The 17,529-nt window shown below is 34.9% G+C and overlaps 1 protein-coding gene across 1 annotated transcript in view; it reads left to right on the forward strand.

Moving 5' to 3' along the window:
* Positions 1-7,243, forward strand: part of LOC102807312 (uncharacterized) — a 49,894-nt gene extending 42,651 nt beyond the window's left edge. The window contains exons 43-50 of the mRNA XM_085495178.1: positions 80-334; positions 1,411-1,539; positions 1,717-1,854; positions 2,357-2,423; positions 2,510-2,577; positions 3,402-3,703; positions 6,105-6,215; positions 6,587-7,243. Coding sequence (XP_085351304.1) covers positions 80-334; positions 1,411-1,539; positions 1,717-1,854; positions 2,357-2,423; positions 2,510-2,577; positions 3,402-3,703; positions 6,105-6,215; positions 6,587-6,676 — 1,160 coding nt within the window. The 3' untranslated portion in view covers positions 6,677-7,243. The remainder of the gene's footprint in view (positions 1-79; positions 335-1,410; positions 1,540-1,716; positions 1,855-2,356; positions 2,424-2,509; positions 2,578-3,401; positions 3,704-6,104; positions 6,216-6,586) is intronic.
* Positions 7,244-17,529: the final 10,286 nt, after the last annotated feature.

A 17,529-nucleotide genomic window follows, 5' to 3' on the forward strand; every position in this document is an offset into this window, starting at 1 on the left:
AAATTCGGTATTGATACTCCAAAAAAAATAAAATTCACCATTAATGAAATTATGATTTATTTTATACCTCTATTTACAGATGTTGATGAATGCTTACAAGGTGCAAACAACACATGTGTTCATGTTCATGCTACATGTGACAATCTTCCTGGGACATATACTTGTGGTTGTAAAACTGGGTACGAGGGTAATGGAATGACACACTGTAAAGACACCAATGAATGTGATGAAGGTCTATACACATGTCATGCAGATGCAATTTGTGTAAATACAGAAGGATCCTATGAATGTCATTGTAATGAAGGTTTTTATAAAAATGGAACACAATGTGAAGGTAAACAAAAACTTCTAATACCATTCAACAGATTTTAATGAAATTCGCTACATAGATTATCGCGGCCAATACACAAATCTGTTGTTTTTGATTTAATTCCCATGCATATTAATCATTAATTTGCATATTAAAGAGCCAATTTAGCTTGTCCACTATTCTCTCAACCACTCACCAGTTTCAACTTGGTACATAGGTGCTCTGGGATAAGCTATATACATATTTAGTTTAGGGTTAAATTATGTGCTTATTAATTACCTTATTTGCATAAATTAACAAATTTTTAGGTGTTCATAAATATGCATGAGTGTAATATCTCAAGCACTGTGACATGACATGCAACTAGTGCTATAATAAAGGGGTTTGACAAAAGATATGACTAACATACCACATAATTGTAATATCTTGATCAAGGTAGGGAGGGCTGTTGTCAAAATAAGTCAAACTTCAATGATTTGGGGTCAAATAAATACAATTTTTGATTTATTTCACTTGAAGTTGTTCTTCTAATATAGTAAATACAGTATTCCGTATTCGTACTTCATGCCTCCAATTCCCTTAGCACACGGAAGTTTTTTTCTAAGCTTTCTTTAATTTGGATTTAATGTGGTAACCTGTTATTGGCTCCTAACACAACAGACTAGTATAAATAGAACACAAATGTGTAGCCTATATTATCCTTATTCTCCATTTTCAGAGTACTTATAACCACTCTTGAGTAATGAAACATTCAAAATAACTAATGAAAATCAGTGTTTTCCCTCATACTGCTACTCACTGTATTCAGCTACACTATTAACCCTTTGAGCGCTAAAGTCAACTTTTGTTTCATAAAATAAATCTTTATATTTTTTAAAAATATTTTGATCAAGATATACAGGTAATGGGAAATTATAACCGTCTGGTCCAAAATTGAAGAAATAATTATAGAAAATTTGATAAAAAAATTTGGGGTTCACCGGATTAAAATACAAATTTGATGGGGGTTATATGTTTTACATCTAATCATTACATTGCAAGTATTCAGTAGTTACACTGAGTTATATATCACAAATAACATGTTGATATATTCTTGACAGATACCAATGAATGTGAACAAGGACATTCATGTAATACTCCCACTGAATTATGTATCAACATAAGGGGCAGTTATGAATGTACCTGTAATATTTTTAAAGGATACGATGTAAGAAATGGAGAATGTGTTCGTAAGTATACTGTTTACAATATTACAATTTAAAGATAATTATAGACTTTCACTGAAAACTGAATTTCTTAGTCTGTTTGATAATGGAGGATATTTACAAAATATACTTATATTGAAATATATTGTATTTACAGCAATTTACAAAATGTACTTATATTCGAATATAATGTATTTACAGCAATTTCGTGTGAGAACAATAATTGTGCAAGTAATGCTACATGTACACCTGATGGAAAAAAATATATTTGCTCTTGCATTGATGGTTTTATTGATGAGTCACCAGATTTGATCGGCAGTCCTGGAAGGGTATGCACAGGTAATAGAGTAATGTATGCATTAGTGGATATTACAAATTTATAACCCAATGAAAACCGGTAATCTTAGAAAGTAGATGTGAGTACTGCACTTGAGTGATTGTTTGAGTAATTTGAGTACTAGGAAAAACCATAACCAATGAAGAAGTACCAAAGTATTTTGTATAACGCGCCAGCCTTTAACACGTTAACATAAAGATCAGCCATTAGAAACTCTGAGAGCGTTTGCAGAATTGGGAGAAAATAACAACATTATTTACATTAAACAAATCCTGCAGGGATCAGTACAGAATCAAAATCCACAGAAAATTCCTAATAGAGAATCAATACAAAATTAAGTAAAGGAAAATGAGATTTCGCATAGTTTACATGCCTTCACTCTTGCCAGAGTTATTAAACGATCCATCCATATTACGTTTTTTATGAGTCATCATTTGGATGATGTGCGTTTGTTACTTAATTCTGACATCTTACACCATCTGTTTGTTTCCTATGATTCTACAGAACAATGTGACGACAGTTTGTGTCACAAAGGCATGTGTATTGGAACTGTGAATAACTTTACCTGTATGTAAGTATCAGAAATCAAATAATGAATCTTAATAATGAAATGTCATTCAATGTTCGACATTCACATATATTTATTATTCATTCCAGTTGTGGTGATCAGTATAAAGGAGAATTCTGTGAAACAAAAAGAGAAGATGGTGTACCAGATGATGCAGGTTAGTAACTATAGAGGTTTTTCATCTTGTGTCACAAGGTTTTTAGTGCGAGATGTTCCACTTGTGATATCTAGAATATGGAGAGAAGCTTCTATATATGAGCAACGACGGTGGTTGAACGACCTCTTACACCGGCTTTAGATTGAGCTAGGAGTCACCCAGAGAGGACATTATTTAGACATTGTTTTATGACTCTTGTTTTGAAAAGGACAAATTTGAGTAGTTAAACTATCGCGGAAGTTTTGGACTAAAAAATGATATTCCGAAAAGTATTACTCTGATTGATGATTTTATGTCTGATTAGAATTCTACATTAATATACCTTTCATGTGATATAATACATAAACAATTTTGATACAATTTTTACAACATTTTTGTGGGGAGAATTATATAATTTGGCACTTTAACTCTGTATTTTTGGAACCAAGCTGCAACCGATGGGTTCTGGGTGATTACGATTTTTTTCTATTCCCAGAAATGAATAGAAGTCATAAAAACGATTTCTCAATAAAGACTCTCTGGGGAGCATCGAGCTCAATCTGAAACCGGTGTAAAGTTTTGTTAATTAATACACGATGAAATATTGATAACTAGTCAGTTTTATTTATATATTTTCATTAAACTACATTGATATATAGACTCAAGTGGCGGCTAAATTGATGCTTTAAGAATGTGAATTTGTGGGGTATACACTCAATGCATTGATTCGTCGATATAAAACAACTGTTCAAACCCAGCCAGCTATATCAATGGATACAACAATACTAGTGACCTCGAAAATTACATTCATTCAATTTGAGGATTATTTTTCTTCTTGTCCCTAGCATTGACAGCATTACAAATAGTGGGTACTGCAGTTGGAACAACAGCCGGAGTGATTAGCATTGCTCTTGTAATCTTCTGTGTGCAATACTGTAGAATGAAACGCAAGAAATCTTTGAAAGAAGTCAATTATTTGACGTCACCATGGAAAGAAACAGGAAACGATGATGATGTGTCAAATGATTGGTACTGGCATGATGGCTATGAATCATATGATTCTGACAGTGTTATCAGCTCAGATAAAGACTTTGATCAAGGTCGTTCTGATAGATTGTTGACAGCATTGACAATGGTCCCTTATGAGGTATGGTTCGCAATATGTATTAAACTAATTAACAATACATATGAATGCAAGTTTATTAAATACAATTTTAGAGTCATATTTCACTTACTATAATTAAGTTTATATTATACAATAAACTGTATTAAATACAACAATAGACAAAAACACACTCAGCTAAAACAGGCAATTAACGCAACAATAGGCAACACAAATGAAACACAATAGATAAAAAAACATCAATATACCACAAACAATACAGAACTGACAATTTAAGTCAATAAGACCTACTTCCAAATACAAGATTCATAATTGTCCGATTACTTGTCTCTAATGTCTGAATGACGAAATTATTGGTTACAGAAAAAGGAGTAAAGAAACAAAGATGAAATTGCTACAAGCTTCACATGTAACCATAATAAGTATTTATATGTGGGTTTACAGATATAAACCCACTGTTTTGTTTATATTCGAATAATACTTAGCATATAAGAATGCAACTGTAGAAATTACACTTTGCATATGAATACAAGTGTGGCCGGTTTACATTTAGTATAAAGACAAAAGAACTGTGGATTTACAAAAATAAAGAAACGGCCAAACATTGGTTCACTTTCCAAAATTTGTTTAAATACACAGCAATTGACAAATAATTGAACACCAATTGACAAAACACACAATATACAGAAAACACGCAAAAATAAACAACTCAATCCTATAGAGAAAACGCGACAACAGATAACAATAGGCAACAAACACAATAATGGCCGTAACCACACATCAATGGGCAACAATAAAAAAGAAACACAGCAAACACGAAAATAAAGAAGGGGAACAAACAAAATAATAGACAAGAACCGCGACAATAGACAACAAACACATCATAGACAGCAAACACGTTAATGGGCAACAAACAAGAATAGACAACAAACACAATAACAGACAGCAAACACGACAGTAGATGACAAACAACAATAGACAACAACACAACAACAGACAGCAAACACGACAGTAGACGACAAACACAATATTAAACAGCAAACACGGCAATAGACAACAAACAATGGACAACAACACAGCAATAGACAACAGACACAACAATGGACAGCAAACAAAAAACAATAGACAACAACATAACACAAACAATAACAGCAAACTCTACAATAGACAGCAAACATAACAATAGGCTACGCCACAATAATAGGCAGCAAACATGACAATGAACAACAAACATCAATAGGCAACACACTCAACAGCATACAGTAAACACGACAATAGACAACAAGCAATAAAAGACAATAAACTCAATAACAAGACTGCAAACACAGCAATACACACCAATAGACAACATACACAACAATAGATAGCAAACAGGACAATAGGCAACAACACAATAATAGACAGCAAACACGACAAAAGACGACAGACAACAATAAACAACATATACAATAATAGAAAGCAAATAACAATAGACAGCAAACACAGTAATAGGCAGCAAACATGACAATAAACATAACACTAGTCAGCAAACAGAATGACAACAAACACAGCAATAGAAAGCAAACACAACAAACATAGCAATAGGCTACGCCACAATAAAAGGCAACAAACATGACAATAAACAATAAACATCAATAGGCAACACACTCAACAGTATACAGTAAACACGACAATAGACAACAATCAATAAAAGACAATAAACTCAATGAAACGACTGCACACACAATAAAAAAACAATAACAGATAGCAAACACAACAATAGACAACAAACGCAACAATAGAAACAAACATCAATAGGCAACAAACACAATAATAGACAGCAAACACGATAATAGAACAAACAATAATAGAAAACAAACTCAACAACAAACAACAAACACTTTAATAGACAACTAATATAACTCTAGACAGCAAAAACAACAAAAGACAACAAACTGTACTGTCCTTGGTGATAATTAATTTGTCGTTTGAAGTTGGCAGGGGGGATCGTAACCTCTTGCAGTGAGAACCAGTGTGACTGGCCTGCCTTCGGGGCTTCTGAGGAGTTTTTTGTACTTATGTTTTCATATTTTCTTAAAAATCACAATAACATGCAGCAAACACAGTAAAATAGAAAAGCACACATCAATAAACACACCAATAGACAACAAATATATAGTATATTGTCAGTCAGTGAGATAAAATTGATGACCCGCAAGGCACAGAGCCAAGATGTGATGTCAGGTGTTACAAATAATGATATTCTGATCCACATGTTGCATCTCCATATATCAACTAGTTTTGTTTCATGAGCTGCTTCCAATCCCCAAATGAGAATGAATGAAACAAAACACAAAGTTTCTTGTTTCTTGATGAATTTGTAGATGAAAGATTGAATGTGCTATCTTGATAACAGTTTCTCATTGTAATAATTATCAATATTTAGCGATACATGGATGGACGTGGTACATCTGAAACATCATATTCTACTCAACAAAGTGGTGGATTTCTTCGCCCATACGTGGTGGATGGTACAGAGCTATCAAGAGACCCCATGGTAAGTAGTCATACCAAATCCAAAACCACTCTGAGAAAACTGTCCGGAATATTAACACTTGAAGTACAAAAAAGAATTACATAAAAAGACATTTAAACATATAAAATCTTGACGATTGTTGAGTTTATGGCAAGTCATTGGAATAGGATGAATGTGTTGAAATCCACTGAGAACACAATACAATATATTTATGAATATATCAATAATCTGTATGTGTTTTGAACTCGTGTAGGAATTACTATCATGGTTTCAGCTTTTGGCATCTTCAGTAATATGAATCAATTTTCTGAAAAATAATGATAAATTATTTTGTATAAAATCTGTATTGTAATATTTTCTCTCTCGTTACTATTATGTGTTTTGTATTTCAGTCCTTATCACATGTTACTAGTATGCCACCGTTACCCAGTGCTGGTAATTATAGAATACCAAGAGCTCATGTTAAAAAGCCTACGCATTAATCAACTTTATGATAAACAAAGAAGTCTATGTTATCACAACCTTACTATGTCACTTCAATGAACGTTGGATACCAGAAATACACAGATATGGCATGAATTGTATTTCTACCTGAACCAGAAATGCTCAGTCTTGTATGTAATTTATGTAATATGTATATTTTTACTGGATTTCTTTGTCCCCATGTGTGTCATATATGGTATAGATGGTGATACTTCAAGGCTGTCAATTTATATACGCAGTATTTAATTGTATAATTGCTATTACATTTACTTTACAATAACAAATTTACTATTAAACAATGTTTTCTATTTATTCAAGGAAATTTATCTAATTAGTTATTGTTAGTTGCTGTTCAGAAAGAACATTGTTGGATTTTTAATTAAAAATATAATAAAATGTTCCAGTAATATATATATCGGAGAAAAAAATTGTGATATGTCATATTTACGGTGAAAGAGGTGTTAAAATTAAGTCAATTGGGTTCCGTTATCAGAAACGTTTTTCAATCTGTACATTTACAAGTAAATATCAAATACTACTTGAAAATAAAATCTTTAACAAAGTAATTATATGATTTTCTGCAGTTTTGTAATATAATATAGATGGAATATTTTGAAAGAGACTGTGGTTGACCACAAACTAACGTGATAGTTCTATCAGGGGGTAAATCTCTCCACGGGGTTATCCACACGTGTCAGGGGGAGTCTCGTCTCTCTATATCGCGCCCCCTAGAGGTGCGGGATCGGGAAAGTCACTTATACTTTACAGTCAAATAGACGCACACAACGAAATACGTTTCAGCTCTCGTCTTAGTCGGTCAATCGAGCACTCTATAAGACACAGCGCCCTGGGGAAAAAATCCCCAAGACTATCGCAAGGCTGACCCAAGACTCTTGGACTGCGTCAACACTCGCCCAAGGCTCTCCAGGACTACACTTGTCCTGGTCTACTCGCCAAGACCAACTAAAACTCTCTTTATTCATTTTCAAAACATTAACCAATTACAATGCAGTAAAAAGACTCTAGGGCGTAACCTTCAATCATAAAGCCAATCACAATAAGTACTGAATACGTCATATCTTTTGATTAATCGTTTACTACATTAATAACTACGGATACCAACTGTCAGAAATCGTAGTCAGAATAACGACGGTTATCTCGTAATTAGTTCCAAATCACTGAGCCAAGTTCCGTCCATGACCTCGCCTGCCTAAACGATGACAGACATAACACAGCAATTCAACTAATAATCAACTAATTAAGTCGGTCAACAGATAAGCGAAAACAAATTCATCATAGTTCATTGTCATAAGTTCATATTCGACCAAGGTCAACGAGGATCATTAAATCACAGATAACCAGTCAAACAGACTGGAAACTCGATGTTTTCTATTGAAGTAATACGTTTAGGTTATCAGTTATTGTCATACCGAACAATTATCGGAAAGCTTCCGCAAAATCCGCAACGGCGAGAGAAATATAGTTTCAAAGTTGCTCATTATATATTCAAAAAGTATTTGACATTCAATTACTTGTAACTCGCCTAAATGTGGTTCGATTCTTAAAAATCTTACACAGCTGCAAAGGTCAAAATGTCCTGAAGGCGTCTTCTTTCCTATTTACGAAGAAATACGCAATTTCCGAAGAAGTGCAACATATTGGGTGTCCGGTCAATACAAGGCATACATAGCCACAGTCAGCTGGCGCACACGTGATAATAAAATAAATAGGATATTTACTATATGGGGGCCGCCATCTCGAATGACGCATAAAACTAAATAAGAAACAAGTTGTGAAACGCGTTTTTCAGATTCCTACAAATCTGGACAAAAATACCAATCTTTCACAACACTTTCCTGGGGTATTTAAAACTGGAAATTGGCATTCCAGCTCAGCAGCCAATCAGCGACGGCCTAACGCTTAGATGACAATTTCGGTTTCAAATACCCCGGCTTAGTGTTCTAGGTTCTTCGCGTAATTAGGTGTTCGTATGCAAGGGATTTTTCCACACAAAAACGACGAATTAGGCCGAGTTTTGTTATCGGTTGGCTTAATATAACCCCAACGGACCGTATTTTTGTGAAAGATTGGTATTTTTGTCCTGATTTGTAAGAATCTGAAAAACGCTTTTCACAACTTGTCTCTTATTTAGTTTTATGCGTCATTCAAGAAGGCGGCCCCATATAGTAAATATCCTATTTATTTTATTATCACGTGTGTGCCAGCTGACTGTGTACATAGCATATATAATTAAGCCGATTAACACCTTGAGCAATGGGCGTTGCCAGTCTGTTATTTGGTTGTGTAATGTCATATGCAAATTATAATAATATAAAATATCCAAAGGTGGTGGACCATTAGAAACTTAAAGATTGGAGAACAGTGACAATATTTTTACTTTCACTTAGTTATTTTCTCCTTGTCGGTAATATTTTGTTTTATTTTAGGTGTGCAAATTCTTTTGTTCTAAAAGTGTTGATTTGTTTTAGCTTCCGTGGACGAAGCTTATGTGTTACCGGTGCCTGTGACTCTTGTGACTAAAATTTGTTCCACTGATAACTCAAGATCTACATTTTCAATTCAAATGAAATTTGGCACACAGCTAATATATACGAGTAGATGTGCTGATTAAATTTTGGTGCAATTCCATGCATATTAATTAGCTAATTATTGCATTAATTAATTTATAACTTAGTGGTCTTTGAAATTTCTGAACAAATATTTGACTTAGGTGAGGAGCCTAATTTGCGGTAATGTCGCAAAAATACTGGTAATATTACATTGGACGAAAAAGCAAGACCCTCGATTATCATAAATGCAATTCAATTTCACTTTGTGCGTCATATTAATCAATAGACAAAATCGAAAGCAGAATCTCGTACAACTTTCTGCCTTGATTAGCAAATGTGTTGGTTAGATGTACAGTGTTCTCCTCTGGCCCAGGTCACTAAGACAAATAGCCACGTCGCTTTTGTTTTGCCCATGATTTTCCCCGATACTGTTTCCCTCAAGCTGGGTCGTTTTCGATCCATTTCAATGAACGTTTTGTCTTGTGTGGGCCATTGTTTTCCAATGATGAATAAGTAATTAGTGTCAGGATAGTCTGTGTTAGGTGGCTGAACAGAACAATACATGTGAAATGATTGATCCTAAACAATTCTCTGGATACTCGTATTCACCGGCGGGTCTGTGGATACTTCGGCCTACTTTCAAGCATGAATATAGTAGGAAAACTGATGATTTTTTTCAGTATCGTTTTAGACATTGCAAGAGATATATATAATAGTCATAGTGATCACTACTATTGGGTTCAAAATTTATTTACGATCATTCAAAATATAGTCACCATGGCTATCCGTCCAACCCAGTACTGACCTTCACCGTTATTGAGACGCCACAGGCAGAAAAAAGGAAAGCTGAATCTACCGCATCTAGCGGTTTCGATTCAAAGTGGCTACACTTAATCCATGGATTTAGGCAAACACCCAACAGCAACGGCAAGGAAGTTTGTCAGTTTTATTCAAGATATAAATTGTCTTTTGTATGTATTGGAGCTACACAACGTGACAGAAAACACTTCTGATGTGATCTAATTTGTAAGCAATCTATTTGCACACGACTCGCAGTGTCTTCTCCTCGAGCAGACAGTGATTTTTCGCATGCTTTCCATCTATCTCAAATAAAACGAAGCAGTTGATTCCTATTTCACTCATTGTTTATTTTCGCTCGATATTTTACACAAAATACGCACTCATTAAAAAATTAGTAAATATGCAAGTTTTGTTTTTGCCCAACGAGGACAAGGAAGACAAAATGGCGGTAGTTTTGTGTCGTGTCGATCGCGATCTTCGGTTTGTATCAAAAGTTCATCTCACAAACTAAACAAATTTTAATCGTTGGCGTGTGTAATAGATGGACCACTTACTATCATGGGCTCAAAGTCCGGACGAACATTAAATTGTAATGTTTTTATTTACTTTTTCTAGGTATGTTGTACAGAGACTTTGTAGTTGTATGAAATTTAATTAATTTCACTATTTTAGTATTTTACGCATATTCACTGTGTTTTAATTTCAAGAATTTGTCAGGGAAACAATCTCTTGTTACTTTACATCTTCACGTAGGTTTAATTCAGCAGATTTTAGGCTTGTCAGCGAAAATAGCGAAATAAAATCTCAGTGAGTAATTTGGACGTATGGACACATAATGTCCCCTATTAAATATACAGACTATCGAAAAGGTGATTGATTTAATGAATTTGTTTGTAAGCATAAATTTATAATATTGTTTTGTTAATTTATAATTATGATGATGATAACCATGATATAATAATACAAATTAACCTGAAACTTCATTACAGTTTTCTTTATTACATATATGTGAATTCATATCCAAGTCCCTGGTTAGTATAACAATAGATATGATAATTAAAACTTAAATTTGCATACTTTTTATTATGTTAATTTTATTGTTATGTAAATTATGTTAACAGTTAAAAATAATCCTGGGGAGAACACTGATTCTTGAAATCCTGTCCGCGATGCTTAAAGGCCCAGGAATACTATAAATTTTCCTTGCTTGTCACATTGTAGTGAACAGCTCCAGCCAAGCTCCCGTAAAAACGCGTTTTCTCGAACTTACAGGTCGATTATGTCGTGCCAAAGTGGATGCATGTGACTATGAATATCACAGCAGTGACTGTGTGTAGTATTTATGACAATAAATAGTGTACGAACTGAGATTTTGACGGATAAAAGTCAAAAACACGAACCGAGGAAAGGGATGCGCTACTAATCTTGAATAACTAACTACTGTCAATCAAAGTCACATGATGTTGGACCGCTGAAACAGGATGCGTCATAGGCTATACAAGTGATTAACAACACTCATTAGCATAGCCACACCTCCAATTCACACTTGCCCGGGGCAAGTAAATTGGGCCTTTAAGTTGTTGTATTGTTCACAAGTGTCAGCCTCGTCTTGCACATCTTTAAAACATTAACACGTATTCATCGAAAGGTAATCCTGCCTTTGTTAGCCTTACAAAACAGTGATAAAACGGAAGTCTACAAGAGGTCTTTCGATGAAGCGGAGCCTGCAAAGTAATAATTTGCCCACTAATTACCAAGAATTAAAAAAACAAGTGAAATTAAGTTGCATTGGAAAAAAAACTCGTAAATAAATCGAAGAAAAAATTATTCAACTGCAGATGAGACGGTCGAAGAAAAAACGAACCCTGACCTCTAGAAATACCTCATTCATACCTCATTAACGAGGAACGCCACTGAAGCGACGTAACGCATGTTGTGACATCGCGACCAATGCATGCTGGGTTTCAAGGGAGATGCGCCGATCGAGATAATAAAGATGGTGGCGCAGAGTGCATGTTTTTCCGCGATGTTTAAAAACAAAATCTCGTTGGCGATTTTGATATATTTTCTAAGGTAATCGTCAATGAATCGTTTTAATTAACAAAACATTCTAAATTTGTGTATTTTTAAACCAAAAAGTCAGGGACCGATGATCGCAACAGTAGCAGAGAATACCCGTGGTGATCGTAGCGTTACGCGTAAGGTATAGATAGATCAATGACAAATCGCAGACTTGAGTTTTGAGATGCCGTTGTAGAAAAAAATGTCATTATTGACAATCACCAATCTGACAGACTTTACAAATTTAACCCAAAAAAAACGTTTTTCCCCACGCCATATGAACTGGCAGTGACATTGGCACTAAAACTGACTGTACTTGTTGTACACAAAATAATGATGAACCAGTTACCGCCATGGATAACAATATATTCATAATAATACAGTTTTTTGCTGTTCTATTTCAAACTTTATTTGACTTGATGCACACATAAAATACAATGAAGTGATGTAATAATGAGCTATGAAAATATCTCTTCTTTATTGTAGTTACTGTATCACAATGTTTGTTGGAGAAACTAATTATTATGCAAATGAACTATGAACATTCGATGTGTTGTTATGCAAATTAGCTGCGATGCTTGGCATGGAATCTGGGGAGAACACTAATTATTTGAGTTAATACAAATACCGGGCACAAATGTAGTTAGGTTTGTTAAAATCTTAGCGAAGCCAGTGGAATCACAGGTGCTCGTTAGAACTGGGATTGCCGGTTTTCCGCCTAAATATAGTAAAATCATTCCTATTTGCAAATTGATTGTAATAAGAGAACCAGTGAGATATTTAAGAGCCACTTTATTCATTGTAAAATGAAATGAGAATTGGTGTCATCTTCGATCATTCACTTCAGTTCAGTAAACACATCATCAGTACATGCCAGAGCATATACATGCATATCAGACGCATAGGACTCATCTGCCAACATCTATCTGAGCATACCTGTCTTAAACTCATTCACTCTATTATAACCGCTAAACTGGATTACGGCAATGCCTCACTCTATGGCTTACCAAAATCACAGATACACCTGCTTCAGAGGGCTCAAAACTGTGCTGCCCGTCTAATTACACGTACCAAACAATTTGATCATATCACTCATGTTCTTCGTAAATTACATTGCCTGCCAGCTCACTATAGGATGCACTTTAAAAAAAATCACTACTCACGTACAAGTCACTACATGGATTGACTACTACATATCGGACCTAATTCACAGAAATCAAAACCAGAGAACCCTTCGCTCAAGTAAGAAACATACACTTGCCATACCTAGAACTCATCTCAAGAATTATGGTGACCGGTCATTCGCCCATTCCACATCGTCTTTATGGAATCAATTACCAAATGACATCTGTTCTGCACCAACTGTTAACATTTTCAAATCTAACCTGTTTCAGCAAGCCTATCTGTGAAACTAAGCGTCATTGAGCATCACTGTATGAGGGGGAAGTTTTTCTCTCCTGGGGTTCTCCACATGTGTCGGGGGGAAATCTCGTCTCGTCTCTCTATCGCGTTCCCAAGACTATCGCACGGCTGACTCAAGACTGCCTCTAGACTGCGTCAAGACTCGCCCCAAGACTCTCCAGGACTGGACTTGTCGTGGTGTACTCGCCAAGACCAACTAAAAACAACTTTATTCATTTTCAAAACCTTAACCAATTACAAAGCAGTAAAAAGACTCTAGGGCGTAACCTTCAATCATAAAGCCAATCACACTAAGTACTGAAAACGTCATATCTTTTGATTAATCGTTCACTATATTACTAACTGCGAATACCAACTGTCAGAAATAGTAGTCCGAATAGCGACGGTTATCTCGTAATTAGTTCCAAATCACTGAGTCAATTTCCGTCCAGAACCTCACATAGGCGTAACAGATGACAGACATAACACAGCCATTCACTTGTAATCAGCTAATTAAGTCGATTAACAGATACGCAAAAACAATTTCATCATAACTGTATGAACTTGTATTTATTATTATTATAATTATTCGTTTCGGTACCCCATGTCCGACATGACAATCAACGCTGTCACATCAAGAGATATTGTTCTCGAGATAAATTAACTGACGACAAACACTGTGTTACTTCCAATTATTCTGTAATCTGCACGTTCTTAATTTGTTTTGGTATTATTTTATAACCGTAGAACTCACATGCATACCTGCCTAGTTACTATACTGAATAGTCATAGTTGAAATGACTGAAGATTTTTGTATACAAGTTTGAGTGTTCTGATTGCTGAGATTAGCTTAAACATTGGCTGACATCAGCAGATGTACACGAGATGTACACGTGATATACACGTGATGTACACTGCCAGGGTTTTGCCTCAATCTGAGTCGAAAGCAGTAAACACGAATATATTGTGTTATGTGCCACATTGTTATGTGCCCAGGTGACATGCTATACACGATTAATGTACAGCTCCGAATATACTACAAATTGAGCTGCAACTACCTTTATGTGGCAGCCATCTTGAATTATGAACACTTTTGCTATGAAATCATACACGCAAATAATTAATTTGTACAATATATCTAAATTATAATTTCTTTTCGAATTTATGAGAACAAAACGTAGCTATACTTTCAATATATTTACTTTATTTTTATGGAAATCGTTATAAAGTGTTTGTACATGTGCAAATTATATTCGTTGTAAATGTATAACATGCATAGGTTATGGAATAACAAAGTTACAACTGTAAATACCCGGATAACTTAAAATTGTATTGCAAAGAAGCTATCTTAAACTTATACCTTTCAAGTTCACCAAAACAGCCAAACAGTCCTGCTGGTCAGAACCATTTCCCCCAACCACAATTGCGTTCTGAAAATACGATTCATCATGTGGTATAACTCGAATCACGTGATATATATTGCACGTCCAGGGAAGCTATGTGGATCCCACGCAACAATCAAGCTCTCCATAAAGCTGACGATTTGTATGCCTGGCAATATTTTAAATTGAAATGGGTGTCACGTTACTTCAATAAGCTCTGCAAAATAAACCGTCATGTTATTGAAGAGCCACTCAATGTTTTTAGTTCGTCACTATAAAACAGGTTTGTTTTCACTAAAACTCACAAATACAATCTTATAAATTGCCAATATCTTGATGCACGTTTTCTAGTCTGTACTGATGATGCATCTTCTCTGGGATATCACAAATCTAAACAAATGAACATACGTAGTGTTCATGGGGTTTTGGGACTGCACATAAGATGGTTGGGACATCACAACTTGAGCAGCACCCGTTTTTTCTTCCATGATTCACTACAGACTGAAGACAGTTTATTCTGCAAAACGCTCGACAAATTAACTTAGATATGATTTCGTTAGCGTTAGAGTACAAATTGAAATTACTCATAGTGTAGACGCAAAAATATCATAAAACAACAATCGACATTATTTGTGTACGGTATTTATATAGCTTCAGTGACGTGTTTGTTGTGAGGAAACAACCCCACCCCTAACCCAATTAGAGTTATAAAGGTAAAGATCAAACTGAAATTGAGGATGGTTTTGAAATTTATGTTTATTTTGTTTGTCGCATACGACTTGTTTACCACTTCCGTGTGACTGAGAATGTTCTAGAACCGTACTGTGTCTGGGTGGAATTTTTAGAAGCTGGTTGAATAGGTAATAGGACACTGTAGAAGGCAATAGAAGGTAATGGAACATTCTAGAAATTTGTAGTAAATTCCAGACTCATTATGTATGCTAATGTAATGGTCTATTTATAGACAGTATGAGTGTGTATAGGGCAGTTGTTCAGCACTGAGATCAGATCGGAGATCTCGTTGAATTGTATTGGAGTTTAAGTATCTAGTTATTGGAGTAGTGGAGTTTTATCGCGTTATTGTAATACCAGTACCAGTTGAAACCTCATCTGTTGGCTCCGTGTTCGTGTTTTATCATCGCCGCCAGGGAAGTCTTTCTGTTACTGTTGCCATTTTGGTATTTGAACCATCACACCTGTACTATACCAATTACGGTAATATTACGTTGCGTGTGACATTGTTGAAGAAATAATAGCATGTACATTATCCCGATGTGAGAAATATCACATTAATCGTACAATCGCCAATGTTTGGTGTGTGACGTCATAGCGTAGCAGTCAACTGTAATAATTACGATTTGTTTTTAAACAAGTTGTTTGCCGTCATTGTAAACTACTGTGATGTTTCCCTAAAACGAATTGTTAGCGAACTGATTATGTTTAAATTCCAAAAGTTATGATGACTTATTTTTTGGTGTGACGTCATAATGTACGCATAATTCGTCTCTTGTCAGTGTGTTGTCTTCTATATGTCTTCGCTAGTTTGGTAGCTTCGCCAGTTTGGTAGCTTCGATGTTTAGGCGTGGAGTGGGTGGGGTAGCGGAAATACTTGACCACAGACTTATATTCCAACCATCCATGCAACTAATCTACATATTTAAATATATTAGTCACTCAGTTTGGGTTCATCACTAAATCTTAAATCATATACATATTTATTCGACCCCCCCCCCCCGCGCCGCCACCTCGTACAAGTCTGACAGAGTCTGACTGCCTACGTAAGCAAATGCAATATCCGATCTCTGACAGCAATCACTGTCCAATTACCAGCTTCAACAATATTAACTTCATTGTTTCTGTTTTTTATTATCATTTTTACGCTCAAATAGAAATGTATTTTTTTACTATTAAACTGTAATAAAATCTATCTAATATTATAATCAGGGCTGAAGCCACAAACCATGTTTACTATTTCCACCACTGAAAGGAACGCCTTGCAGTGTCCCGATGAATCGTCCCCATGGAAACACTATCATTAAAACCGTGCATATCAATGACCTAATTCGCATATTAATTAGCCAACAAACTTGGTAATCTAGATAGAAATCCATGTATATTAAATACCCACCATGTATAAATTTTATATGCATAACTAATACCTCAGACCAAGGCAAGTCTGTGGAAAAATAAGCACATGGGAGTTCTTTCTGAGAGTCTCTTTATGTCAAAATTAATCATACAACAACACAATATTACTGACAAATTCCACATTTTTTTTAACACAAACTTTTCAATTGAAAATTCAGATTTCCCAGAGTTTGATCCTGAAATGAAACACGTGTGAAACATTCAATGTCCTTTTAATGGTGACACAATGGAAAGTGAACAAGGCATTAATAGGTTAGTTACCAGTAAATATAAACCACCAAGATGTATTTACAAATCAAAGTTTTGAAGAATATTTTAAAAAGTGATCTATTCCTTCATTTGTCAGCATGTGTAAATAGGGTTATCTAGTATGTATTGCAGCTCCTATCTTCACATAACTAAAATAACTGCAAGAATTTGTATACTCAATTCACTTCATACATATAACATTTGTTTAGATATTTATATTGTGATGGAATCATAATTTTG

This window comes from Saccoglossus kowalevskii, chromosome 21 (assembly GCF_978046115.1).
Source record: "Saccoglossus kowalevskii chromosome 21, keSacKowa6.1, whole genome shotgun sequence".
NCBI lineage: Eukaryota > Metazoa > Hemichordata > Enteropneusta > Harrimaniidae > Saccoglossus > Saccoglossus kowalevskii.